A 27,428-nucleotide genomic window follows, 5' to 3' on the forward strand; every position below is an offset into this window, starting at 1 on the left:
ATGGGTAAAGAAAAGAACTGAGAAACACTTGGGAAGTTTACAATCCAGAGGCATGGACTCATTAAAAGACGAGACCTATAATCATAGGACTATAGAATGCTTCCCCTCCTCCCATACCTCATCACCATAATACTAAAGGTAATTTACAGCAGTTCCTTCTATCTAGTATATCATGTTTGGTTATCAAGAAAAAGTTGTAAGGCATATCAAAAGGCAAAAACACAATGTGAAGGACGGAGCAAACATTAGAATCAGATATGACAGAAATATCAGAATTACCAGACTGGCAATTTAAAACAACTATGGTCAGGACACCTAGGTGGCTCAGTCAGTTAAGTGTCTACCTTCAGCTCAGGTTATGATCCCAGGGTCCTGGGATTGAGCCCCACTTGGCAGGCAAGGAACCTGCTTCTCCCACTGCCTGCCACTCCCCCGGCTTGTGTGCTGTCTCTCTCTGACAAATAAATAAATAAAATCTTAAAAAAAAAAATAAAACAACTATGACCAATATGATAAGGGCTCTAATCGAAAAAGTAGACAGCACACAAGAACAGATGAACAATGAAAGCAGATAGATGGAAATCATAAGAACCAAAAAGAAATGCTAGAGATAAAAACTGTAAAAGAAATAAAGAATGCTTCTGATGAGCTTATTAGTAGACTGGACTCAGGTGAGGAAAAAACCTCTGCTCTAGGGGACACGGCAAGAGGATCCTTGACTGAAATCCAAATTGAAAAGCAAAGAGATTGTTGGGGCACCTGGGTGGCTCAGTGGGTTAAGCCTCTGCCTTCGGCTCAGGTCCTGGGATCGAGCCCCGCACATTGGGCTCTCTGCTTAGCAGGGAGCCTGCATCCCCCTTTCTCTGCCTATAATACAACTACAAAAGGTGTTAATATAATGGGAATATGAGAAGGAGAAGTGAGAAAATAATAACAATAATTTAAAACAGAAATGATAGTGAATTTTCCCAAATTAACATCAGATACCAAACCATAGATTCAGGAAACTCAAAGAACACCAAGCAGGGTAAAATGACAAAAGAACTACATTTAAGCACATTATTTTCAAACTACAAAAAATCCAAGATGAAGGAAAAAAATCTTGAAGGAAGCCAGAGGGGGAAAATACTTTATCTATAGAGGAATAATGATAAGAATTATGTCTAACTTCTCAAAACACCACGCAAGCAAGAAGAGAGTGGAGTAAAGTGTTAAGAGAAACACCCCCCCCCCCCGCCCGACTAGAATTCTGTGCACTGGAAAATTATCCTTCAAATGTGAAGGAAAAATAAAGACTTTCTCAGACTAAAAATTGAGAGAATTTTGCAGAAGTGCTTTAGAGGGGTGCCTGGGTGGTGGTTCAGTTAAGTATCTGACTCCTGGTTTTGGCTCAGGTCATGATCTCAGGGTCGCAGACTGAGCCCTGTGTTGGGCTCTATGCACTGCATGGAGTCTGCTTGAGATGCTCTCCCTCACCCTCTCCTCTGCCCCTTCCCCCACACCTGTACTCTATCTCAAATAAATAAAGAAAATTGTTAAAAAGAAGTACTTTAGAGAGAAGGAATATAGGTCAGAGATGTGAATCTACATAAAGTAAGAAGAGTACTAAAGGGTGCTGGGTGGCTCAGTGGGTTAAGCCTTTGCTTTCAGTTCAGGTCATGATCTCAGGGTCCTGGGATTGAGGCCCACATTGGGCTCTCTGCTTGGTGGGGAGCCTACTTCCCCCCACACCCCCATCCCGCCTGCCTCTCTGCCTACTTGTGATCTCTGTCAAATAAATAAATAAAATCTAAAAAAAAAAAAAAAAAAAGCTGAAGAAGGAATAAGTAAAATAATAATGAATAAGGAACAAGTAAAAGAAAAACTAATTTTTTTAATTGATCTGCAAAACAAATTTTTGTTCAAAATAATACCAACAATGTATCTGATTATTTATGCTTATATATATATCACATATCTGCATATATCTATTTGATTATGTATGTTTATATATAAGTGAAATAAATGACACCAATGATACAAGAGAAGGAGGGATAAACTGGGATTAGTTTGTTATAAGGTACTCACACCTGTTATTATAAGGTACTCATACCTATGAAGTAATACAGTATTATTTAAATATGGACTTGGATTAGCTATAAATATATGTTGCAAACTCTAAGGCAACCACTTAAAAAAAGTTTAACAATATGCTAAGAAAAAAGAGCAAATGGTTCATAAAATGCTCAATTGAAACTTTTTATAAAAGGCAGAAAAAAGAATAGAAGACAAAATAAAAGCAAAGAACGAGGGCAACAAACAGAAACAGTAAGGAATATGGTAGGTATTAATCCAACTACATCAATAATCAATTTGAACATCAATGGTACCAAGTAAAAGATTGCCAGAGTGGATCAAAAAACAAGACCCAAGTACAACTGTCTATAAGAAATCCACTTTAAGTGTAAAGACACACATAAACTAAAAGTGAATAAATAGATGGTAAAAGTTATCAAAAGAAAGCAGGAGTAATTACATCAATTTCAGACAGAGCAGACTTTAAAGTAAGGAAAGTTATGAGGAATAAAGAAGGGCATTACACAATCATACAGGAGCCAATTCTCCAAGAAACATAATAATCCTTACCATGTATATCCCTCACAACAGAGCATCAAACTGTATGAAGCAAAAACTAGCTGCAAATAGAAACTACAATTAGTTGGGAGACTTCAACATTCCTGTATCAGAAATGGACAGATTCAGGGGTGCCTGGTGGCTCACTTGGTTAGGCATCTACCTTCTGCTCAGTTCATGATATCAGGGTCCTAGGATTGAGTCCCACATCGAGCCGTCTGCTTCTCCTTCTGCCTCCCCTCAGCCCCACGAGGCTTGTGCTCTCTCACTCACCCTCTCTCTCCAATAAATAAATAAAATCTTTAAAAAAATGGACAGATTCAGCAGCCAGAAAATCAGTAACGACACAGTTGAACTCAACTACAGCATCAATCAACTGGATAGAATTAGTATCTACAGACTGACTTCATCCAAAACCAAAATATATATTTTTCTCAAGCTCACCTGTAACATCAAGAGTTCACATTCTAGGTAATAAAACACATCTCAACAAATTTAAAATTAGAGAAATCATACAATGTCTGCTCTTAAGAAATTTAATCAGAAATCATTATCATAAAGATATATAGAGATTAAATAATGTGCTTTAAACACATGAGACAAAGAAGCACTCCCAAGGGAAATATAAAAGTATCATGAACTAAATGAAACGGCACATCAAAATTTATGCAATGCAGTAAGAGCAGTGGTTGGAAGGAAGTTAGCATTGAATGCACAAATCAGAAAAGAAGATCCAAAATCAACAATCTAAGCTTCCACCTTAGAATATTAGAGAAAGATGACCAAATTAAATCCAAAGTGAAAGAAAAAAATAAAAATTAGAATAGCAATCGATGAAATTAAAAACAGAAAGCAATAAAGAAAATCAGCAAAATTAAAAGCTGGTTCTTTAAACACAACAATAAAATTGATTAGTTTCTAGCCAGCCTAAGGAGAGCAGGGGTTGGGGGAACAGAGGATACAAATTATTAATACCAGAAATTAAAGAGAACACATCATTACAGATCCTATGGACATTAACAGGAAAATAAAGGAATACTATAAACAACTTTATGCCCACGTATTTGATAATCCCGGTGAAAGAGACCAATTCCTTTAAACACAAACTGTCAAATCTCCCAGAAGAAGAAACAATCTGAAGAGGCCTGTATCTATTAAATAAATTGATTTGATAAATAATAACCTTCCCAAACAGGAAGCACCAGGCTCAAATGAGTTAACTGGTTATTTAAGGAAGAAAGCTACCAATTCTCTACAATTTCTTTCAGAGTACAGAAGGAAAAGCAATACTTTCTATATCATTCCATAAGGCCAGTAATACCCTAATACCAAAACCAGACAGACAGATTATAAGAAAACTACAGACTAATAATTCATGAATATAAAGCAAAAATCCTCAACAAAATATTAGAAAAATAGAAAAAGAAGCATATACAGCATGATCGAGTGGGATGTAACCCAGTGGGATGCAGGGCTGGTTCAACATCTGAAAATTAATATATTCCATCACAACAATAGCCTAAAAAAGAAAAATCAAGTATCACATCAATAAATATAGAAAAAGCATTTGACAAAATCTAACACTTATTCTTGATAAAAACTCTCAGTAAACTAGAAATAAAAGGGGATTTTTCTCAATCTGATAAAGACAATCTACAAAAAACTGTACAGCTAACATACTTACTGGTGAAAAACCTGAAGATAACCCAACAAATCAGGTATAAGGCAAGAATGTCCCTGCTCACCACTTCTTTTTAATACTGTACTGGGAATTTCAGTTAATTCAATGAGACAAAAAAGGAAATAAAAAGTACAGAGACTGGGAAGGAAGAAATCACTGTTACTGTTTGCAGATGACATGATTATCTATGTAGAAAATCCTAAGGAACTGACAGAAAAATCTCTTTTGGAACAAACATGCAATTGTACCAAGTTTGCAGGATACAAAATTACAAGTGGAATTTGAAATTCAAAACAATGTCATTTACATTTGCACCCCTTAAAATGAATTAAGGTGTAAATCTGCCAAAAAATATACAAGATCTATATATGAGGAAAACTTTTACAATAAAGCTCTGATGAATGAAATAAAAGAACTAAATACATGGAGACATATTCCATGTTCATGCTTACAAAGACAGTATTGCTAAGTCAGTTCTTTCTGACTTGATCTATATTCAATGCAATTCCAACCCAGATCTCAACAAGTTATTTTGTAGATAGTGACAAGTGGATTTTAAGGTTTATAAGCAAAGGCAGAAGACCCAGAATAGCCAATACCATACCGAAGGAGAAAAACAAAGTTGGAGGATTGACACTATCCAACTAGAAATCTTATTATAAAGCTACAGTATAGGGTGCCTGGGTGGCTCAGTGGGTTAAGCCTCTGCCTTTGGCGCAGGACATGATCTCAGGGTCCTGGGATTGAGTCCCGCATCGGGCTCTCTGCTCAGCAGGGAGCCTGCCTCTTTCTGCCTGCTTCTCTGCCTACTTGTGATCTCTCTCTGTGTGTCTAATAAATAAATAAAATCTTAAAAAAGCTACAGTATAATCATTTTGCAATATACATGTATATCAAATCATCACACACTGTACATCTTAACACACAATGCTATATGTCAAATTTATCTCAGTAAGGCTGGAAAAATAAAGAAAAGTCTATAGGAATTAAGACAGTGTGGTACTGTCAAGTGATCAGACATGTAGACCAATGGAACAGAAAAGAGAGCCCAGAAATAGACTCAAATATAATCAACTGATCCTTGACAAAGAAGGAAAGGCAGTCTCTTCAATAAGTAGTGCTGGAACAACTGGATATCCATATGCAAATAAATTGGTCTAAGACACAGACCCTGATCTTTCACAAAAATCAACTCAAAACAGATCACAGACCTAAATGTAAAATATAAAACTCCTAGAAAATAATACCCAAGAAAAACCAGGATATGGCAATGACTTTTTAGATACAACACCAAAGGCAAGGTCCCTGGAATAATAATTGTTGGGGCAGAGTTCATTAAAATTAAAAACTTCTGGGCGCCTGGGTGGCTCAGTGGGTTAAGCCTCTGCCTTCGGCTCAGGTTGTGATCTCAGGGTCCTGGGATCGAGGCCCTCATCGGGCTCTCTGCTCAGCGGGGAGTCCGCTTCTCCCTCTTTCTGCCTGCCTCTCTGCCTACTTGTGATCTCTCTCTCTCTCTACAAAAAAAAAAAAAAAAAAAAAAAAAAAATTAAAAACTTCTGCTCTGCTAAAGACACTGTCTAGAGAGTAAGAAGAGACTGGGGGAAAATATTTCCAAAATATACATCTCCTAATGGAACTGCTATCTAACATAATCAAAGAACTCTTAAAACTCAACAGTAAGAAAACAAACAACCTGATTTAAAAATGGACTTCAGATCTGAATAGACATCCCACCAAAGAAAATATAGAGATGGCAAATAAGCATGAAAAGATACATCACATCATATGTCATCAGGGAAATGCAAATTAAAATGAGATACCACTATGTACCTATTAGAATGCCCAAAATCCAGAACACTGACAACACCAAATCCTGGTGAGGATGCAGAACAGAAACTCTCATACATTACTGGTGGGAACAGAAAATGGTATAACAACTTGGGAAGACAGGCAATTTCTTAAAAACTAAACATACTCCTACCATGTGATCCCAGCAATCACATACCTTAGTATTTACCCAAAGACTTAACAATTTAAGTCCTCACAATTACTTATGCAGGAATGTTTATAGCACTTTTATTCGTAACTGCCAAAACTAGGAAGCAACCAAGATGTCCTTCAGTAGGTGAATGGCTAAATTATTTGTGGTATTTCTACACAATGGAATATTACTGAACATGAAGAAGAAATGAGCTACCAAGCAATGAAAAGACATAGAAGGACTTTAAATGCATATTACTAAGTGACAAAAGGTTATCTGAAAAGGCTACATACCCTATGATTTCAACTATGTAACATTCTGGAAAAGGCAAAACTATGGAAACGGTGAAATGATCAGTGGTTGCTAGGGGTTGGGGGGGGGGGGAGGAGAGGAAGGATGAACAAGCAGAACACAGGATTCTTAGGGAAGTGAAAAAAATGCTCTGTATGATACCGTAATGATAGATGGATGTCATTATACATTTGTCTAAACCCACAGAATGTACAACATCAAGAGTGAACTACAATATAACTTTGGTGATTATGGTATGTCAAGGTAGGTTCATCAATTATAACAACTGTGTCACTTTGGTGGTAGATGCTGATAATGGGGAGACTATGCATGTATAAGGGCAGGGGTATATATATGGGATTCTCTGTACCTTTCCCTCAAGTTTGGCATGAACCAAAACTTCTTTAAAAAATTAAGCTAAATCAGGGGCGCCTGGGTGGCTCAGTGGGTTAGGCCCTCTGCCTTTGGCTCAGGTCATGATCTCAGGGTCCTGGGATCGAGCCCCGCATGGGGCTCCCTGCTCAGCAGGGAGCCTGCTTCCCCCCCCCCTCGCCTGCCTCTCTGTCTACTTGTGATCTCTCTCTCTCTCTGTTAAATAAATAAATTAAAAAAAAAAACACCAAAAAACAGTGGCCCAAAAATACTGCAAAGCTATTATTAAAAAATGTTCAAAGAACTAAAAAAATATATGTATATATAAAGAATGAAAAATATGATGTCACTACCTCTGGAAACAGAAAATATGAATAAAAAGAAATGATAGGGATGCCTGGGTGGCTCAGTGAGTTGAGCATCCGACTCTTGGGTTTTGGCTCAGGTCGTCATCTCAGGGTCCTGAGAGTGAGCCCTGTGTTGGGGGTGGGTGGGTCTGTGCTTAGCAGGGAGTCTCCTTGGAATTATTTCTCCCTCTCCTTCTGTCTCTCCCCACCGCTATACACTCTCTCTCAAATAAGTAAATAAATAAATACATCTTAAAAAAAGAAAGAAATTATTAAAAAAGAACCAATGGAAATTCTGCAGCTGGAAAGTACAATAACAAAAATTAAAAATTCTCCACAGGGGCTCAACAGATTTGAGCTGGCAGAATAATCATTAATCTTGAAAATATATCAGAGATTATGGATTCTGAAGAGCAGAGAAAAAAAAAGGAGAAAAATGAACAGCGCATCACAGAAATGTGGGATATCATTAAGTGCACTAGTAGGTATAATGGGAGTACCAGGAGAAGCAGTAGAAATAAACTTAGGGAAATAATGGTTAATTACTTCCAAATTTGATGAAAAAAATTAATCTACACATTCTCAAGGCTCAACAAAGTCCAAGCAAATAAATGCAGAAAGATCCACACCCAGATGCATCACAGTCAAAATTTTAGCTAAAAGCCAAAGACAGAGAAAAAACCTTGAAAGAAGAGAAAGTAACTCATTGTATACAAGGGAGCTCCATTAAGTTTAAACTCCAATGACTTCTCATTAGACACAATGGAGGCGCAGGCAGAGGATAACACAGTCAATGTACTGAAAATAACACATTATCAAGCAAGAATGTTATATCTAGAAAAACTATATTCCAAAGCTAAATATAAAATAAACACACTCCCAGATAGAATAAAAACAATTTGTTGCTGGCTGACCTCCCTTACAAGAAATAATAAAAGATGTTCTTCAGGCTGAAATCAAATGATGCCAGAGAATAATCTACACTTGAAGAAACAAAGAGAGCTGAAAGGTAATTAATAGGTAGTTAGAAAAAACAATATAACTGCATATATATACATGTACATATACATATATATATATTTTTAACTGATTTAAACAGCAATTGTATAAAAACAACGTGTATTACTGTACTGTTGTGTCAATAAAATAGAAATATAATATATTTGATAATATGGGACGCCTGGGTGGGTCAGTGGGTTAAAAGCCTCTGCTTTTGGCTTGGGTCACGATCCCGGGTCACGATCCCAGGTCCCGGGATCGAGCCTCGCATCGGGCTCTCTGCTTGGCAGGGAGCCTACTTCCCTTCCCCTCTCTCTGCCTATTTGTGATCTCTGTCAAATAAATAAAATAAATAAAATACACACACACACACACACACACACACACACACACACACATATTTGATAATAAAACAAAAGAAGTAGGTGGAAGTAAAGATTTATTAGTGTAAGGAAATGATGCCAGATGGTATTTTTCAATCCACAGGAAGAAATGAAGAGAACCAGAAATGGAAAATAAGGCTATTAAAACAAACTCTATAATAAATATATAAGGCTCCATTTCCCCTCTAAGGGTATTTAAAAGACAAACAATTACATCAAGTAATAATTATAATAATGTGTTGTTGGGTTGTAACATATTTAGATGCAGGTATGTGTAACAATAATGGCACCAAAGGGGGAGAATAGAAATGGAGCTACATAGGAGTAAAGTTTACATATTTCCTTAGAATAAATTTGAAGAAATTTTGGTAAGATGCGTATTTTAAGGCCTACCAAAAAAAAAAAAAAAAACTAAGGAAATAACTAAAAATGTATAATTAAGTATTTTTTGAAGAAAGTAAAATGTTACACTAGAAAACATCCACTTCTTATAAACAAAACATGATCCAACTACATGTCATCTCTAAGAAACACGCTTCAGGTTCAAAGATAAAAAAGGCAGAAAGTGAAAGGATAGAAAAAAGGTATACCATGCAAACAATAACTAAAATACAGCTGGAATAGTTATAATAGTATCAGACAAAACAGATTTTAAGACAAAAGTTACTAGAGACAGAGAAGAATATTTTATAATGATATCTAAGAGTCAATCCATCAGGAGGACATAATAATGATAAACATGTATACCTAGCTCCAAAATACATGAAGTAAAAAGTGACAAAACTGAAAGGAAAAATAACAATTCAGCAATAATAGTTGGGGAGACTCCAATACCCCACTTTAAATAATGGATAGAACAACTAGGCAAAATACCAACAAAGAAAAAGAAGACTTGAAAAACACTATTTTTTTTTTTAAAAACTGCTAAAAAAACCCCAAACAAACCCTATAAGCCACGTGACCTAACAGCTATCTCAACACCACCCAACACCAGCAGAAGAATGCATATTCTCCTCAAGTATACATAAAACATTCTCTAGAACACACCGTACGTTGGTCTGTAAAACAAGCCTCAATAAATTTGAAAGGACTGAAATTATACAAAGTATATTCACTAACCACAGTGGAATGAAATTAAAAATCAATAATGGAAGTAAAATTTGGAAATTCACAAGTATGTGGAAATTAAACAAAATACTCCTAACAACCAAAAGATAAAAGAATACATCACAAGGGAAATAAAAAAAATACTTTGAGATGAATGAAAACAAAAATGCAAGCTACCAGAATCTACAAGATGCAGCTAAAGTAGAACTTGAAGGAAAATGTATACCTGTAAATGCCTATAATAAGAGTTTTCAAACTACCCCACCCCCACAAATACCCAACACTACTATTATTTATCATATTACTCTATTTCAGTGCCTCAGACTCTTGTTCTTGTGTTTATGGTGTGTCTCCCTGCATTAAAACAAAAGCTTTCTGGGGGCAGAAATTCTGTGTTGTTCACTGCCTGGCCATACTAAAACAATAGCTATAGAACATTACCTAGCAGATTATGGGCTTAATAAATATTTTCTGATCAGGATGCCTGGGTGGCTCAGTCAGTTAAGCATCTGCCTTCAGCTCGGGTCATGATCCCAGGGTCCCAGGATCAAGTCCCACATCAGGCTCCCTGCTCAGTGGGGAGCCTGCTTCTCCCTCTGTCTGTCTCTCCCCGTGTTTGTGCTCTCTCTCTAACAAATAAATAAAATCTTTAAAAAAACATTTTTTTTCTTTTTTTTTTTTTTTTAAAGATTTTTATTTATTTATTTGACAGACAGAGATCACAAGTAGGCAGAGAGGCAGGCAGAGAGAGAGAGAGAGGAGGAAGCAGGCTCCCTGCAGAGCAGAGAGCCCGATGCGGGGCTCGATCCCAGGACCCTGGGATCATGACCTGAGCCGAAGGCAGAGGCTTTAACCCACTGAGCCACCCAGACGCCCCAAAACATTTTTTTTCTGACCAACACAAAGTCAGTATCTTCCCTTAGAAATACCAAATTAATAAAAATTTTAACTGTCTTTCCAAATTTCTGTTCATTTAGCCTGTTATTACAACTGACACACCTTCCTAGCAATTTATAAAATTTGGGATCCCATCAATATTTTTTTATGAAAATTGCATATATTATTTCTTTAAACTTCAGAAAAAGAAATCACTCTTCTTGAACTAACTCAAATAAAAAATGCAGTTCACCTTTAAACATGGATTTGAATTGTGCAGGTCTACTTATATGTGCATTTCTTTTCTTTCTTTTTCTAAAGATTGATTGGTCAAAGAGAGAGTGAGCGAGAGCAAAAGCAGAAGCAGGAGGAATGGCAGGCAGAGGGAGAAGCAGGCTCCCCACTGAGCAGGGAGCCTCATGTGGAACTCCATTCCAGTACCCTGGGATCATGCCCTGAGCCAAAGGAAGATGCTTAACTGACTGAGCCACCCAGGTGTCCATGGATTTCTTTCAATAAATACACCACAACAGTGTAAATATATTTTTTCTTCCTTATGACTTTCTTAACATTTTCTTTTCTTTAGCTTGCTTTATTCTAAGAATACAGCATATAAAACATGTAACATATGAAATATGTTAATTGGCTGATATCAGTAAGGCTTCCAGTCAATAGGGGGCTAGTAATAGTTAAGTTTTTGGAGAATCAAAACTTATATGTAGTACAGCATAGAGGATATAGTCAATAATACTGTAATAATGTTCTATGTGAAAGACAGTTACTATACTTACCACGGTGAGCACTGAATCATGTAAAGAATTGTTGAGTCACTGTTGTACACCTGAAACTAATATAATACTGCATCTCAACTACAATAAAAATTTTAAAAATGAAGTAGAAAGGAATGTCTGATATTTTAAATTAAAAAAAAAAAAAAAAGAGTTACACAAAATTTTTGTGAGGGGGTCGATGTCCCTAAACTGTGTTGTTAATGGCCATCTGTAAAACTAAAACACAATTAATATAAAAGGAAAAGAGAATGGCTAAGCCAATGTCCCTATTTCTTTGAATTGTGGAATAAGAAATCATTTCCCACTTAATTCCAAAGTACTAAAAGCAAGCAGGGAAAGAACTATATAAATGCTTGATAGAAAACTGCAGTTCCTTAAAACAAGCTATCAGAGCTTATGTTATCAACAGTAATTATATCTAGATGATTAACATTTTTCTAAAAAAAAAAAACATTTAAAATTACAAGCGTGTTATGATAAAAGCACTTACACAGTCTTTTTGTCCTGTCGAAGGAGTTTAGAAGAAAATTCACTTAGTACTTCCAGGAAAGCCAGATTAGGAGGTGGATATTCTTGTCCTTTCTGATTTTGGTATTTAAAGGCAAATTCTATGCCATCCCTGAAGTAAAAGAAAGTATCACCTTATTTTTCCAGCTAGGGAGTATAGTTCTCTCAGTGGGCTAGAATTTGAAAGTATTCAGAAAGGCAGGATAATCATCACTAAATGTAGAAAAATATGATAAATTTGAAGCAGAAAACAATGTTAATTTGTATGATATATATGCTTAATATTTACAGTACAAAACTCTAAGTTGTGAAACAAAGCTAAATTTCTATGTGTATCTTGTAGGGGTAGCACAATACCCTAAGAAGCATAACTAGACTGTCAGAAAACTTGGTTCTCAGAGTTGGTCATGGTATCAAACAGCTGTGTGTCACTCCAGTTTTCAGTTATGAAATTCTGTCAGTCAGTTTTCAGTTATGAAGTAAGGTTGACCAAATCAGCATTGCACAGTGTTTTTAAACCACGTCTCCTGTAACATCTTCTCACTGACAGACAAGAGTATTTTGTGAAACTTTACTTTATATACTTTATAAGTTGAAAAAACGGGCAGTTAAATTATTTTTCAAATTAAAAAGTCCCTCCTAGTTGAGATTCACTACACTACACAATCTCTAAAGTTCTTATAACTTGAAAATTCAATCATTTGTCACTTTAAAAATGGGTCAAATAACAGTCATTTCATTTAAACTCCAGTAAACCAGATTCTGTGTAACAGAAAGTATTTATTTATTTAGCTCACTCACTTGTGAAGTGTGGCAACTGCTTCTCGTGTCTTGATCTGATCCAGTCCAAATGTAAGGGCAAAGCGACGTGCCAATTCTTTAATGCCACTGACGTGGGCAGATGTCCTATCAAGGTTGGGACCTTGCTCTTGAACAAGTTCATTAAACAACTGGTTGAAAGAAAAAAAGAGGAAAAAACCTACAGCTAAGAAAAGTTTGTTTATCTTATTTATTATTAGAATAGGTAATATAATTTAAAAATATTTAAAAGGCACATGGTAAAATATGTATTTCCTTCCTTACATTGAACTGTAGCCACTTTGTTCCCCTTCTCCAAGTCATCTACCAGTACTAATTTCTTGAGCTCATTTTCATGCTAGTTTTGTGATTAAATGAAGACAGGAATTTATTTCTTTTTAACAAAAAATGATATATTTTGGGCTGGGGAAAGGAAACATGTTTATAGAAATATATTTGTATTCATAAACATCTATGTGTTCTTTTTGTTGTTTTAATAGGGATGACAATATATTAAATATAGGGTTCAGAAGTTTGTTTTTTCACTTACTATACCTTAGAAAAGTAAAAGAGGACATTTGGATATATGGGGTGATATTTACCATCCAAAAACAAAATATACAATAAATTTCTTAAGCTGGATAGAGGGCTTTTATAAATTACACATACATTACATATATTGTATCAAAATAACAACCAAATAAACCTGAAGTACTAAAGAATATAAAAGCTATTATCATTCTACCACCAAGGTTAGAAACTTAAATTTATCATACACATCTATCTTCCCTCTTATTATGAGAAATGAATAGTCCAGGCTTCCATCTAAAGCCACTCCCTCCTTATGTACTAGAGATCTCACTCCACTTTACCTATTTAGCAATTTTGCTCCTACAATAGTTATTATATTATACAATATTGTCCTTAACAATAGTTAAGATGTATGCATCTTAAAATCCCAAAATACAAAAGCCATTAACTTCTTAACTCAATCTTTTATGCCAGCTATCAATACATTGTTTTGATTCTCCTTTTTGGCAAAGATCCAGAATAGTACTGTTTACATTTATTTTCTTCACTTACTCACCCATCTCTCAGTTCACTCTTATCATACCATCCCACTGAAATAGCACTTTTATCACTTCAATAAATTTTGTTGTTCATCTTTTTAGTTTTCTTCATCTTCAGCAACACATTGGTTTGAACTACTTACAGTGCCATAACTAGAAAGAGCAGTTCTTCCAAACATTTTTCAAATGTATTCACATGTAATTATTTATAAATTCTTGAACTTCAAAATGTTTTCAGAGATGGCTACCCACAATTGCCTTAAACTTTAAAACTTATACTGAAATACAAAGAAATCTATCTCTGTGCAAAATTCAAGGAATAGAAAAATAAAAGTTCTCCTTCCTCTTTTCCACTGAATATCATTCTTCTCTCCAAAGGTAATCAATGTTAAAGTTTCAAGGTTTTCTAGACCAGATTAGACATATTAATGTATTACATACAGAAAACTTTTAACATAAATGACACTATACTATGTAGTTTGTTCTGAAACTTGCTATTTTTCTTTCTCAAGCTTTTATTTAAATTGCAGGCAGTTAATGTAGAGGGTAATATTAGTATTAGTTATAGAATTTAGTGATTCATCACGTATCTAAAACATCCAGTGTTCATCGCAAATGCCTTCCTTAATACCCATTACCCATTTAGCCTATTCTCCTGCCAGTAACCCTGTTTGTTCTCTATTGTTAAGAGTCCATTTTCTGGTTTGTCCCACTTTTTTCCTTTTTCTCCCTCTATGTTCATCTTTTTTTCCTTAAATTCCACATATGAGAGAAATCATATGTTATTTGTCTTTTTCTGACTTATTTCACTTAGCATAATAATCTCTAACTCCATTTACATCCTTGCAAATATTTCATTCTTTTTTAAGCTGAGTAATATTCCTCCCACACATCACATATTTATCCATTCATCAGCGATGGATATTTGGGTTCTTTCAATAATTTGATTGTTGATAATAACATTTAATATATAGAATATAAATACTGGGGTACATGTATCCCTTTGAATCAGTGTTTTTGTATCTTTTGGGTAAAATACCTACTAGTACAATTGCTGGATCATAGAGTAGTTCTATTTTTAACTTCTTGAGGAACCTCCATATTGTTTTCCAGAGTGGCTGCACCAGTTTGTATTCCCACCAACAGTGTAAGAGGGTGGCCTTTCTCTGAAACTTGCTATTTTTCACTTAATATTTTGTCTTAAAAATCTTTTAGCTACTTCAGAGTCGCACACTTTAACCATTCCTTTACTGATGGGATAATTAGACGATTTTCAATTTTTCAGTATTACAGATTTGCTGCAATAAACATCTTTTACATAAATATCTTTGTGTGTACCTGCATGTACCAATGTAGATACCTAGCAGCAAAAATAGTGACTTTTAAAATATCTTTCTTCAATTTTGAAATATCCTGCAAAATTGTATTTTAAGAAGGCAACAGCAATTTCTTTTACAATGGGCCTTTTTCTCCACAGCTTTATCAATCATTGGTATTAACCATCATTTAAATTCACGCTAATCTGCCCATCAGTGATAAACACTTCTTTGTTTCAATTGGTACTTTATTAATTATTAATGAAATTAAGCCTCTTTTCATATCGTTGTTGGTTTTTTAGATTTCCTCTTCTGAAAAGTGGCTTTTCATATCCCTTATTCACTTTTCTATGCGATTTATCTTTGTTACTGATTGTAGGATTTGTTATGTATGGTTGAAAATATTTCCCTGAACTTGCCATTTGTTTAAACTCTTTAGGATGCTGGTTGATGTATAAATGTATTTAAGTTTATATACACATACCTACAGCCCCACTTACCCCCTGAAATCTTAGCATTCAGTAAGCCCTTATCAATTCAGAACGCGCATATATATATATATATATATATATATATATATGAAACGTTACTTTAAAAAAATATTTTATTTATTTATTTGAAAGGGAGAGAGAGCGAGAGAGAGAGCATGAGCTATGGGAGGGAGAGGGAGAAGCCGACTCCACACTGAGCAGGAAGGCTTACAGGAGACGTGATCCCAGAACACTGGGATCATGACCTGAGCTGAAGACAGCTGCTTAACCAGTTGAGCCACCCAAATGCTGCCATATGTGACTTCTTTTCTTATTTGAGTACTATTGTAGCCCTGTCTTCATTAAATATTCTTAAAATATATCTTCATATTTTTCTTTTTAAATGATTACTTTTTAAATGTCTGTTTGGCATTTCATCTAGTCCAAGAGTAGATCACCTTAGAATTCCATCTATTTGAAATGTGAACTACAAGATTATTTTCTAAAAGAAGTCATACAACATGTTTTTGTATCAGAAAGTATCCATACTATTGTACTGATACAGTGACCTAATTTAAATGAGGAATGATATACCTAGTACATACTTCTCACATAAAAGCTCAATAACATTAATTCTACTCTTTATCTCTTTCCTTTCAGATTTCTTACCTGCTGCAAACTGAGAATGAGGGTCTTGGCACACTGAATTTTATCAATCTGCCTGGTTTTACTCAGTGTTTCCTTAATAATATCACCATAGTCATTGTAATACTGTGAGAAAGAGAAAACATAGCTTTAACGTTACTGAAATTTCATGAGACAAACTGTGGACTGGTAAAAGAAATGGAAAAGGTAGTTTAAGAGAGTTTAATTTCTTCATCTTAAACATAATGAGAGATAAAAGATATTTTCTAAAGTTAAAGGAATACACATTTAAGATTATGAAATAACTAATGTTAAAACTGGAAATTCTAGGAGACGAAGTGACACAGGTAAATGAAATTCCTTATTCTTTGTAGTAGACACCACTTAAAAGGTGACAAATCAAGACAGAACTTTGGTAGAAACTTCACAAAGAACTAAAACCAAAACAGTTAAAATCACTTACCTCTGGGGAGTGGGCCTAAATAAGGGGGAAGGGAAGATTAGGGTAATAGACCTTTTATTTAGTTCTTTTGTACTAGGACATTCCCTGCTCCCCCAACATGTTTATACTTTCCTATTGTAATATAAAAAACAAAAACAGTGACTTCTTTAATAATTCAAGTTTTTTGGTCACAGGATTTCAAGAATTTTCCTTGTGAGAACCGCTAAGTTTAAAACCACTAAAACCACTAAATCTGGATGTTATTTCTAAGCTAATGCCTAAAAACCTATGACTTATGTGAAGAAGTGAGTTTATGAGCATAGCAATTGAATTTCATGCTTCCATGATATGAGATGAAAAAAAGAGAAAGATATATTAATATACTAAAGTGGTTCAATAAGCAGATCTCCAATGAATTCGTATTTGTAAATAGTTACATAGGGAACTGAGGCAAAAAGCCACATAACTGAGGTATTTAATAAAGAGTAGCAAGTAACTATTAAAATATTCTCAAAAAAATTAAAGCTTAGAATAAGCAAAGTTGCAAAAATTGCTAAGGAAGATAGCAAGTTTTGGTTAAGGCTCATTTCTTAAAACCAATATGGTACTGTTAAGAGATGAAAAGGAAAAAAACCATGGTAGGCTCATATTCATCTATTCAAACTGTGTTTAGACATTACTTTAGGAAGCCATCTTGGGTTCCTGTCACTAAGTCTCTCTTTCTATTCCATGTTTGCTTTGTAATTGGTACATCTATCACTACAATAATCATGCTGAGGCTTTATAATCTAATGCGAAGAGCTAAGCTTAGAAGCTAGACAAACCTAGAAACAAATTCCAGTTTTTGCTACTTCTGAGAGTTATAAGACCTTTTTAAGTAACTTAACTTCTCTGAGCCTTAATTACCTTAACTGTAAATGACGTATTCCCTATCTCAGAGGATTACTTTAATCAACAAACATATGTAAAAGCCTTAGAACAGTGTCTCAAATACAAATGGCACAGAACACAGACAACCACTATTACCATGCTACATATTATGCTGGCATTTTAGTTTATTAAACTGTAAGCTCCTTAGTATAGAAATCGTGTTTTATTTAAATCTCTTGACTATAGCACAGTACTCACACTGCAGCTGTTTAGCAAAATAATTAGTTACTATGTCATAACTAGAATTGGATCATTAACTAAACATGGATAAAGACACAAGTGGATCAATGGCACACATTATATTCTGAACATCGGCAAAACAAAACACTATCTCTGACAGGAGAACAAGATAAAACACACAAACTAAGAAGTATGCCTGTCATAAAGTATGCTTCTGAGCACTGCTTTTTTAGAAGGTCAGAAACACAATGGAGCTTAAGGAAAGCAGAGTAAACAGCCAGAAAGGGGGAGTACCTATCAAAATCCTGCCATATAAAGAATGTTAAGTTTAAAACCCTTCAAAATCTCCTTACCTCCCTCAGGAAAAAAGTCCAGGCTTCTCACAGCATATAATTACTAGTGATACCTTCTTTAAATCTTACCTCTGGCTCCATTCTCATAAGCAATCTATGTTGTTACATCAAATTACTTGCATTTCCCTCAAAGAATTCACATTCTTTTGTGTCTCTGTACATCAAGTTCAATCTGCTCCCAATTCCTTCTGCTACTTCTTTGCTTATTAATTTATGTTTATCATCTTAGTCCAGAAGTCACTACTATGCAGTTTCCACTAACCCTATTTCTTTAGAGTTGGGTGTCTGTTTCATACATTTCCGGGAACCCCTATACATACCTCTATTATATTATATAGTGCAATTGTCTAATTGTTGACAGTTTTCAGCTTTAGACTACTTTAGAGCAAGAATATTATTTATTGAAGATTTATTTATTTCAGAGGGTGCACAAGTAGGGGGAGGGGCAGAGGGAGAGAATCTTTGAGCAGATTCCTTGCCAAGCACAGGGCTTGACCCCAGGACCTAAGAAATCATGACCTGAGCCAAAACTAAGATTTGGACACTTAACCAACTGCACCCAGAGCAGGAATTTAAAAGATATTTGTAACTTTAGTGCCTGGCAGGTGGCATAGTACACAGCAGGCATACTTACAAAAATGTCTTAAAGAGATGTCATAAGGAAGAGAGATTAGATTTCTTCCATGTCAATCAAAAGAGTCTATAAATCATATGAAAATAAGAAGGTGTTCTTACAATACTGTGAGAACTCCTACTTAATGGGATTAATATAATGGTACAGAGTGACAAAAAACTCGTAATTCTATAAAAGAAAGAAATCTTTCTTAAATATCAGAAATCTTAAATATCAGAAAAATCATCAATAATACACAGTTACCTGGCAGTTTAGCTTGTTATCTTTTCATTTTTCAGTGCAAATTTCTCTGCCATTTAGATAGAGGAGAAAAATAAGACTATGAAACTATACCTTCATGTAGTGTTTAAAGATGTCTGCAGCTGCATGCATGTCAACAATATCATAAATGATAAGTTTGCTGAAGGCAGCAAGTAGATTCCTTCTTTTATGTAAGGCTTCAATTTTATTAGCTTCATCTTCTTCATCACCCTCTACCACAGAAAATAAATTGGTTATGAACTTTGGCCCTTTACCAAGGTAAAACAATGTAGACAATCTGTATAATTAAATACCAACTTATAACTTTATAAATAATATAATTCAGTTTTAGGTAAGATAAAAACTGTTAATGACAATGATTACTTTAGGGTGCTATATTTAGTCATATGCTTATTAAATGTTTAGTAGTTTCCAAGGTTCCCACCTTTAGGAAACTGTCATAGCAAAGACTGGGTAAGATAAGCAAATCATACATAAATTTTTTAATGATATTTCTGTCATAATACTTTTGTCTGTTTACCTTAAAAATGCCATCTCTTCTCATTTCAATATTTTTTACATCCTATTAGCTATATTTCAACAGAGAAGAAATTTCTGGAAATTTTTAAGACATAGGGAAAAGCCTTCTTTTAGAAAGGAATATATAGGGAGAAATGGAAATATATGGAGATGTTAGGTTTCAGTGCTTGTCTTAAAAATGGTAACATCATCAGCATTAAATATATTTTGCAAACTGTTTATGCTCATATACATTTGTTTTTTTAAATGTAGGCTCCATGCCCTGTGTGGAGTCCAACATGGGGCTTTAACTCATGATCCTGAGATCAAGACCTAAGTTGAAATCAAGAGCCAGACACTTAACTGACTTGAGTCAACCAGGCACCTCTATACATACAGAATTCTTAAAACAAAGCTGCTATTGAATACTTTCAAAACAAGTAGTATTTCTTCCTCAAGTTTTTAATTCTCAGGCTCCACCGGCTTGTCTTTTTTTTTAATCCTAGAAAAAATTTCTTCACAAGGCTCCAGATGTTGACACATTTGTTTTAGGCTCTGTACTGACTCTCTCAGGTTTTTGCCTGCCCTTAGTAAGGAAGTATTCTTTCTTTCCATATATATATATGTGTGTGTGTGTGTGTGTGTATCTATCTATCTATCTATCTATGTGTATATATTTATATACACACACACGTTTTATATATATATATATTATATATAATATATACACACATACACATATGTGTATGTACACATATGTGTATGTGTGTATATATATATTTTTTTTTATGAAAGAACTTACTCAACTGCTCTCTTCCCTTTTTGCTAAAGAGAAATAGTAAGTAAATTTTATCTCCTGGGATTAAAATGGATGGTAAATAGACTTTATTTTATAATTTAGTATTTTCTAAAATGTTCTGTTAAGTAAAAAACACCGCTTTAGTAGCACCAAATAGATCCACGGATCAGATATGCTACAGACCTTAAATCATCTATTTCACAAATAACCTATCACTTATTACAATTATTGATATTGGTCTAATTATGTTACACATACATTATCATTATGCAGGCTGAGCACAATTTTGCATGGTCAGGGTTTTTTTAAAAGATTTTATTTATTTATTTGAGAGAGAGAGACAAAGATAGCAACAGACATAGCGAGAGAGAGCACAATAGAGAAGGAGAGGGAGAAGTAGGTTCCCTGTACAGGGCTTGATCCCAACCTGAGTGGAGGGCAGAGGCTTAACTGACTGAGCCACTGAGGCACCCCAACTGGTGAGGTTTGTTAACAGTCTTTTAACACTTAGTATCTTATAGTATAACATTTTGTTAATGTAAGTAATACATGATGACAACTCAGGAATAGAAACTTGGGGCTTTCCTTTAGAAAAATTGTGAACCTGGACATAGTTCAATTAGAAACACATCCATCCTACATATACATTTTATACATGTGGGAAATGACAAATGTACACAATTATTTATGATAGCAAAATTTATAACAGAAGACTGGTAATGAGCCAAACATTAGTAGGAGATGGATAATATAAAATGAGCTATAAACAATGAAATACTTTGTATCTGTTGGCAAAGAATAAAGAAACTCTATATGTAGTGCTAAGGAAAGACCTCTATGGTATTATTCTAAAGGACAGAGATGTCACTGTGTACATTTTTCTTCTTGTTGGTTTCTGAACTACATGAATGTATTAATTCTTTTTATCTTTATTTTGAGAGAGAGAGAGAGCATGTGAAAGTGGGAGGAGGGACAGCTGGGAGAGAGAATCTTAAGTGGACTCCAGCATGGAGTCCAATGTGCTGCTCGATCTCATGACCCTGGGATCATGACCAGAGCCAAAATCAAGAGTCAGACACTTAGCCAACTGAGTACCCAGGTACTTCATAACTGTTTTTATAAAAATCCTACTACTTTTTAGGACTGAATTTGAATTATTTCCTAATATATAAAAGATCAACACTGGGGCGCCTGTGTGGCTCAGTTAATTAATCATCTGCCTTCAGCTCAAGTCGTGATTCCAGGATCCTGGGACTTAGCCCTGTGTTGGACTCTCTGCTAAGTGGGGAGCGTGCTTCTCCCTCTTTTTCCCTCTACATCCTCTGCCCCATTCATGCTCTCTCTCTCTCTTTCTCCCTCTCAAATAAATACATAAAGTCTTAAAAAAGAATAAAAAACATCAATATTGACAAGATAGTAGCTACAAATACCCATGCTCTGGTTCTCCTCGTCTTGGTCAATGAAAACATGATCCATCACAAAACTGAGGAGTTCAGATTGGAGTCCAGTATCTGGATTAAACACCAAAGGCTGAAGGCCTTCCCTGCCACCTGTCATTAACTGGTGGCTAAATATCATCAGAAGATCACAGAGTAACATGAATGCCTGCAATGCAGAGGGAATTCATCAGTAATATATAACTACAGTTACGGATCAATGTTAATGAAAACATACTAAATTAAATGTACTTTAATAACAATATCATGACACAAATGGAGTATTTAAATACAAATTATTTAGTTTTAATTTCCAAACTTAATGAAATTACTTTTTCTCATTAACTAGTCCCATTTAAGACTTTTTCCCCCTAAATATAATGTTTTTCTTTTATTTGGCCGTAGTAATCCAAAACAATTAAGAGATTTTGACTTAACTTAAAAAAAAAAAGACTTAAGGCTGACTCTGGAAATATGAAATTAGTATAATAAATTATGACAGAGGTTAGAAATCAACTATATAGTGCTTATCTTAACACAAACTGTATTATCCAACAAATTACAATGCAATACTCTAAACCTTAAAGCTACTATCTAGGATTCTTCTTTAAAATATCTAATGCAAACAAACAAACAAACAAACAAAAAACACCAAAAACACAAAAAACCTCTAACAATAGATTTAAAATTGAATTTAAGACCATTCACGTAAAAATCAGTATCTTAAAGCTTGTCAACAAATTTAATCACATAAGGGAACCTTCAATACATTTCCCTAAAGAGAAAGTATAATAGTTAATGTTGTCAAATTTGTCCGATTTAATGGACAGTATGAAATAATCCTGTGTCAGCAGTTTACTGTAACTGAATGATCTTGTTGTGGGATAACTGAGGCCTCTGGTAACTCAAAACAATGCACTTATCCCCTTCTAAATATTGATTTCTATGGGAAAACATAATTTTGGTATGCATTTGGAGATGGCTATATACTTGGCTATCTACCTCCAGCAAGAATCATGGCAGTTCATGCTCTGGCTACACAATCATAAATTACATAAATATATTTAGAAAGAGCCACTTGAAAAGGGGAGCATAAAGGGAATCCAGGGGGAAATATATATATTTTTTATTGAGGACACAGTTTTAAGTATCACCAGTGATTATGCAGAAACAATGAATTGGTTTGGTTTAATTTGGTTTAAATGTCCTGAGCCAGGTACTTTTACACAACACTGATAGGGTTCAGAAGGTTTAGTGAGTAAGGTTTAGGAAGACCATCTCTGTTCCCATTTTAAGTTTGGTGCTGATAATTTTATTTTATTTATTTTTTTTTTTTGCTGATAATTTTAATAGACAACTGTGACAACCTACTTGTAAGAAGGGATAACAAAGAGTACTATAGTACTCTTTAACTAGATTAACTAGATATTTTCTAGTCCAACATTATGATTATTAAAAAAAAAAAAAAACCAGTATGGGAAAAAGGACCCTGTTTTATATAGGTACTTTTATATAGTACTAGTATATAGTACTTTTAGGTAAGTACCTAAATAAAGTACCTATTCCCAATAGAATAATAGAAATAAATAGTTTACAAAATCACTTCATGGAAATGGTACTGCTTTGGGCTATGCTGCCCCAACCCAAGGAGTGAGGACGGTCTGTTGAACCAATGCACTATATCCACTTGCACCCCTACTATTCAGGGACAATGCAGGGACTCAAGGATTCCTTGCCCTAAGAAAACGGATTCTGCTACAAAAGGATGCACTGGCTCCTCCCTAGGCATATCACCTGTGTGCATACTCCCAGGTCCCAGGACGGATGTTTGAGGGTATAACACTGACAAAAAGTTTGGACATATGGGCTGGAGTGTTTATACACATGTGTGTGTAAAGTTCTTCCTGGTGTGATAAGAAGAGGCTGGACCACAGGCCAGCTCTCTAACCCTCCCAGTTTTAGGACAGAATTCTTAGGAATCAGGAATTATGGAACCAGGTCATTATGCCAGTGTAGGTAAAAGACCTATAACAAGTTAGTTAGCTTGCTCTGTTATATTATATATTCAGATATCCATACTTTTGTCCCACGTTCCATAAATGTTAAGGATTGATTTGTATGCTAAGAACTGCCATAAAAAATTAACTCAGAATCTCATTGTTCTTCAATGTATTTAGTAATTTTTTATTGAGAGCTCTTAACTGATAATTTCTTACCTGTTCCTTCACTGGAGTATTAACATTAGATAGGCACTGCTGGCAAACAGCCAAGAAGGATTTCACTGTTTTCCTCAATACCAACAAATCCTCCTGTAAGACACATTCAAATTTGTAAACATGAATTAAAATATCCTAGAACACTAATACAAAAGAAAAAAATAAATGGAAAATAGCCAACTGGCTTATTGTTAAGGAAATTCATAAAACCAAACTTATTTTTGAGAACCAAATTATATAGTTATTTCCTAGTTATCCTAATGGAAGGAGCAGCAAAACTGGTAATCCCAAACACTCAATTCTATTTAGCTATGGAATGCTCAGTATGATTTTCTCCAATATGTTTTCCTTTATAAATTTGGTTTACTTGGGTTGTTATTATTAATCTTCCTAAATAAATGCTTGTGGGTAATACGGTGAGGGAGCACAGCAACACACTGAAAAAGATCAATTAAGCAACAAATATGTACTGAATTTCTCCCATATTCTCAGCACTCTGTAAAATGTCAAGGAAAGAAAAATAATTTTAAGACTGTATGTATCTGTGCCCTCAAAGAGTTAACATCCTAGCAGGGAATTAGGCCAATCAGAGTAATCAAGTGTTCAAATTTTTTTGTATTAACTCTAACCGTAGCAGAGAGAGCTGAGCTGGAGGGACCTTCAGAACAGGATAGCCTTTTTAAAATTGAGTGAATAGGATTTAATTAGATGGCCACATAACATTCACTGTGAAACATCTGAAAAGTATAAAAGGAAATTTAAATTTATCAAGCACCTAAATGTGTCAGGTACTGGTTTGAGGGCATACTGCTACATAATTTAATATTTATATTGATCAGAAGTAGTCATTATTAGCAAGGGTTTGAAACCAGGACTGTTCAACATCAGAGGTCATATTCTCACTAATGAGGAAGACACATGAAGATAATTCAGTATTACACTGATATTTAAGATAGTACTGAAGAGTAATCAAATTAGCAAAGGCTGACGATGAAGAAATCACTTTTAAAAAGTACTTTATTAAATTAAAGTTCTTGAAGCTACTTTTTTTTTTTTTTTTTAAAAACAGATGACAACACTTATTCTTTTCTGGGATCTTCACATCCCAAATAAAGATAAACTTAAAAAATTGTGCACATTTCCTTTTACTAACACAAGTGTAGTATTTGGAAGAAAGAATAAGCTCATTTTGTGCAGAACAGTAAAAACACTGTCTTGAAAACTTTATTGTTCCTGCAGATGAACATCTAATAACCAAAACTCAACATTCTTTGACCTTCTCTAATCTCAAAGATTCATTATACATTAGGGGAAACAGACCAGAGAACCAGGCAGCTGCAACAGAATGTAAGGAGTATTATGTGGGAAAGCTTAATCCGGAGTCAAAAGTAGTTACAGAAGAGTTCCCAAAAAGATAACATGTAAGCTGAGTTTTGAACTGCTAAAAATTATCTAGCTATAGGAAAAGGTATCCCAGAGGGCACGAAATGTTGTGCTTTTGAGAGACTGTTATCTTTCTGCACCTGGGGCACAAATAGGGAGGAGAGAGCAAGAGAGAAAGCTGAAAAGGAAAACAGGATACATTTCCATTTAAATGGAAGATCATTTAAAATTCCATGTTAAATCATCTGGATATTAACCTAATGGCAATAAGGAACTACTGCAGAAGAATTTTTATCAGAAGAGTGCTAAAATTTTGTTTTCAAGAATCATATTCTAAGCAGAATGGTAAATATAATCTTCTACTGAATGCTTATTATGTACCCAGCACTGTGTTCTAAGGGCCATAAATTTAAATTTCACAATCATTGTATGAACTAAGTGTTAATATTCCTTTTCCACAGATGAGAAAACTGAACTTCAGAACACCCATACATTCTAAGTGATAGAGTAAGGATCCAAATATGGGGTTATCTGACTCTTCTGACTCGAAAGTCCATGTTCTTAATCATTATTCTATGTTTCCTTACATATAAACAAAGGTCACAGGAATAATTTAGAATGAGGGCCTGAAAATAAAATGTTGGCAATAAAGATGTGAAGAGACTGAAGAGAAATTAATGCAGCAGGACAAAATTTACAAACTAATCAGAATGGGGGCTATTGATTCATCCCTAAGTTTTTAGGTACTCACCTACTAGATGTGTGATGGTGTAAGTCACTGAAATAGTTAACACATACAAAATGCTAACAACAGTTCAATTTTGGAGATGATGATCTGAGATCCCTGAAAAATATCCTACTGGTGATGTTTAGTAGGCAGTTCAATATAGGAGTTCAAAGCCCATGGGAAAAGATTTGAGTAGGAATAAATATCTGGGAATCCTTGGCATTTAGATGGCAACAGAAGAGAGGGAAGTAAATGAGATTACTCAAGGAAGATATGCAGATAAGGGGGACAAAAGTATCTTGGGGAACACCAATACAGAATGGATGGCTAAGAAAGAAGAGCATGTGAAGTCTAAGAAATGGTCTGAGTAGGAATAAAAACCAGAAGAATACGGCATCTTCTGGAAAGAAAACATTAAAAAAATGTTAAGGAAAAAAATTTAAAAAATGGATGCAGTAATTGAACAATTCACAAATGTCACAAGAGAAAACACAAGCGAAAAAAAATTAGGAAAAAAATTAAAAACAAACAAACAAACAAAAAAAACTATCCCATTCAAAGCAATGGTAAGGTTGTGAGTGACCATGGAGAGAACACTTTTAGTGGAATTAAAGGGCTCAATCAGACGGCAGTGGGTTCAAAGGAAGAAAAAGAAGAAGGCAACTCTCAAAAAAGTTCACCAAGAGTCAAAAAAATAGGATGACTGCTAGAGAGTCTTTTGAGATTGATGGAGGATTTTTTTGGGGGTGGTGGTGGTGGTGGTGGTGGTCTCTTTTTGATCTTTTTTTTTCTTAAGATTTTATTTATCTGAGGCTGATGCCCCCTGATCCCAGGACCCCAGAATCATGATGGCAGATGCTTAACTGACTGAGTCTACCTGGGCACCTCTACTGATCTTTTTAACAGAAAATTTTTGAGAATTTTGATGAATGAATAATTGAACAAAAAACAAAGAGCAAGCCAGGCTACTGACCAGCAGTGTGACCTTAGAAAATTAATTTTATGTCTCAGGATTACAGTGTTTAAAAATCTGTAACTGAATCTGAACTATGAGGTTCTATGGCACTCTGTGATTCTCTTGAATTAACTCCTAGACACTCAGATGAGAACAGATAGGTGCTAACTGGTAAACCTTCTAAGTATTTAAAGGATTAATGTTCACTGTTCCCTTGCTAGTACCTAGAATAGTGTTTGGCACATGGCAGGTGTTTAATTAATATTTACTGAATGAAATGCCAGTACAAATAATACAGATGATACTACAATTCTAGGGTCAAATGTGTCATGTATTCATTTTATCAAACTATGAACGGAGTTTTAAA

General features: G+C 34.7%; 1 protein-coding gene across 2 annotated transcripts in view; it reads right to left on the reverse strand.

Annotated features, from left to right (window-relative positions):
- The window catches only part of STAG1 (stromal antigen 1), a 434,712-nt gene that overhangs the window by 12,230 nt on the left and 395,054 nt on the right, over positions 1 to 27,428 (reverse strand). For both annotated transcript variants that reach the window (XM_032333876.1, XM_032333865.1), the window contains 6 exons: positions 23,997 to 24,089; positions 21,775 to 21,949; positions 19,120 to 19,259; positions 16,272 to 16,373; positions 12,750 to 12,898; positions 11,932 to 12,060 (listed from right to left, as the gene is read on the reverse strand). In XM_032333876.1, the coding sequence (XP_032189767.1) occupies positions 11,932 to 12,060; positions 12,750 to 12,898; positions 16,272 to 16,373; positions 19,120 to 19,259; positions 21,775 to 21,949; positions 23,997 to 24,089 (788 nt within the window). The remainder of the gene's footprint in view (positions 1 to 11,931; positions 12,061 to 12,749; positions 12,899 to 16,271; positions 16,374 to 19,119; positions 19,260 to 21,774; positions 21,950 to 23,996; positions 24,090 to 27,428) is intronic.

This window comes from Mustela erminea, chromosome 1, assembly GCF_009829155.1.
Source record: "Mustela erminea isolate mMusErm1 chromosome 1, mMusErm1.Pri, whole genome shotgun sequence".
NCBI lineage: Eukaryota > Metazoa > Chordata > Mammalia > Carnivora > Mustelidae > Mustela > Mustela erminea.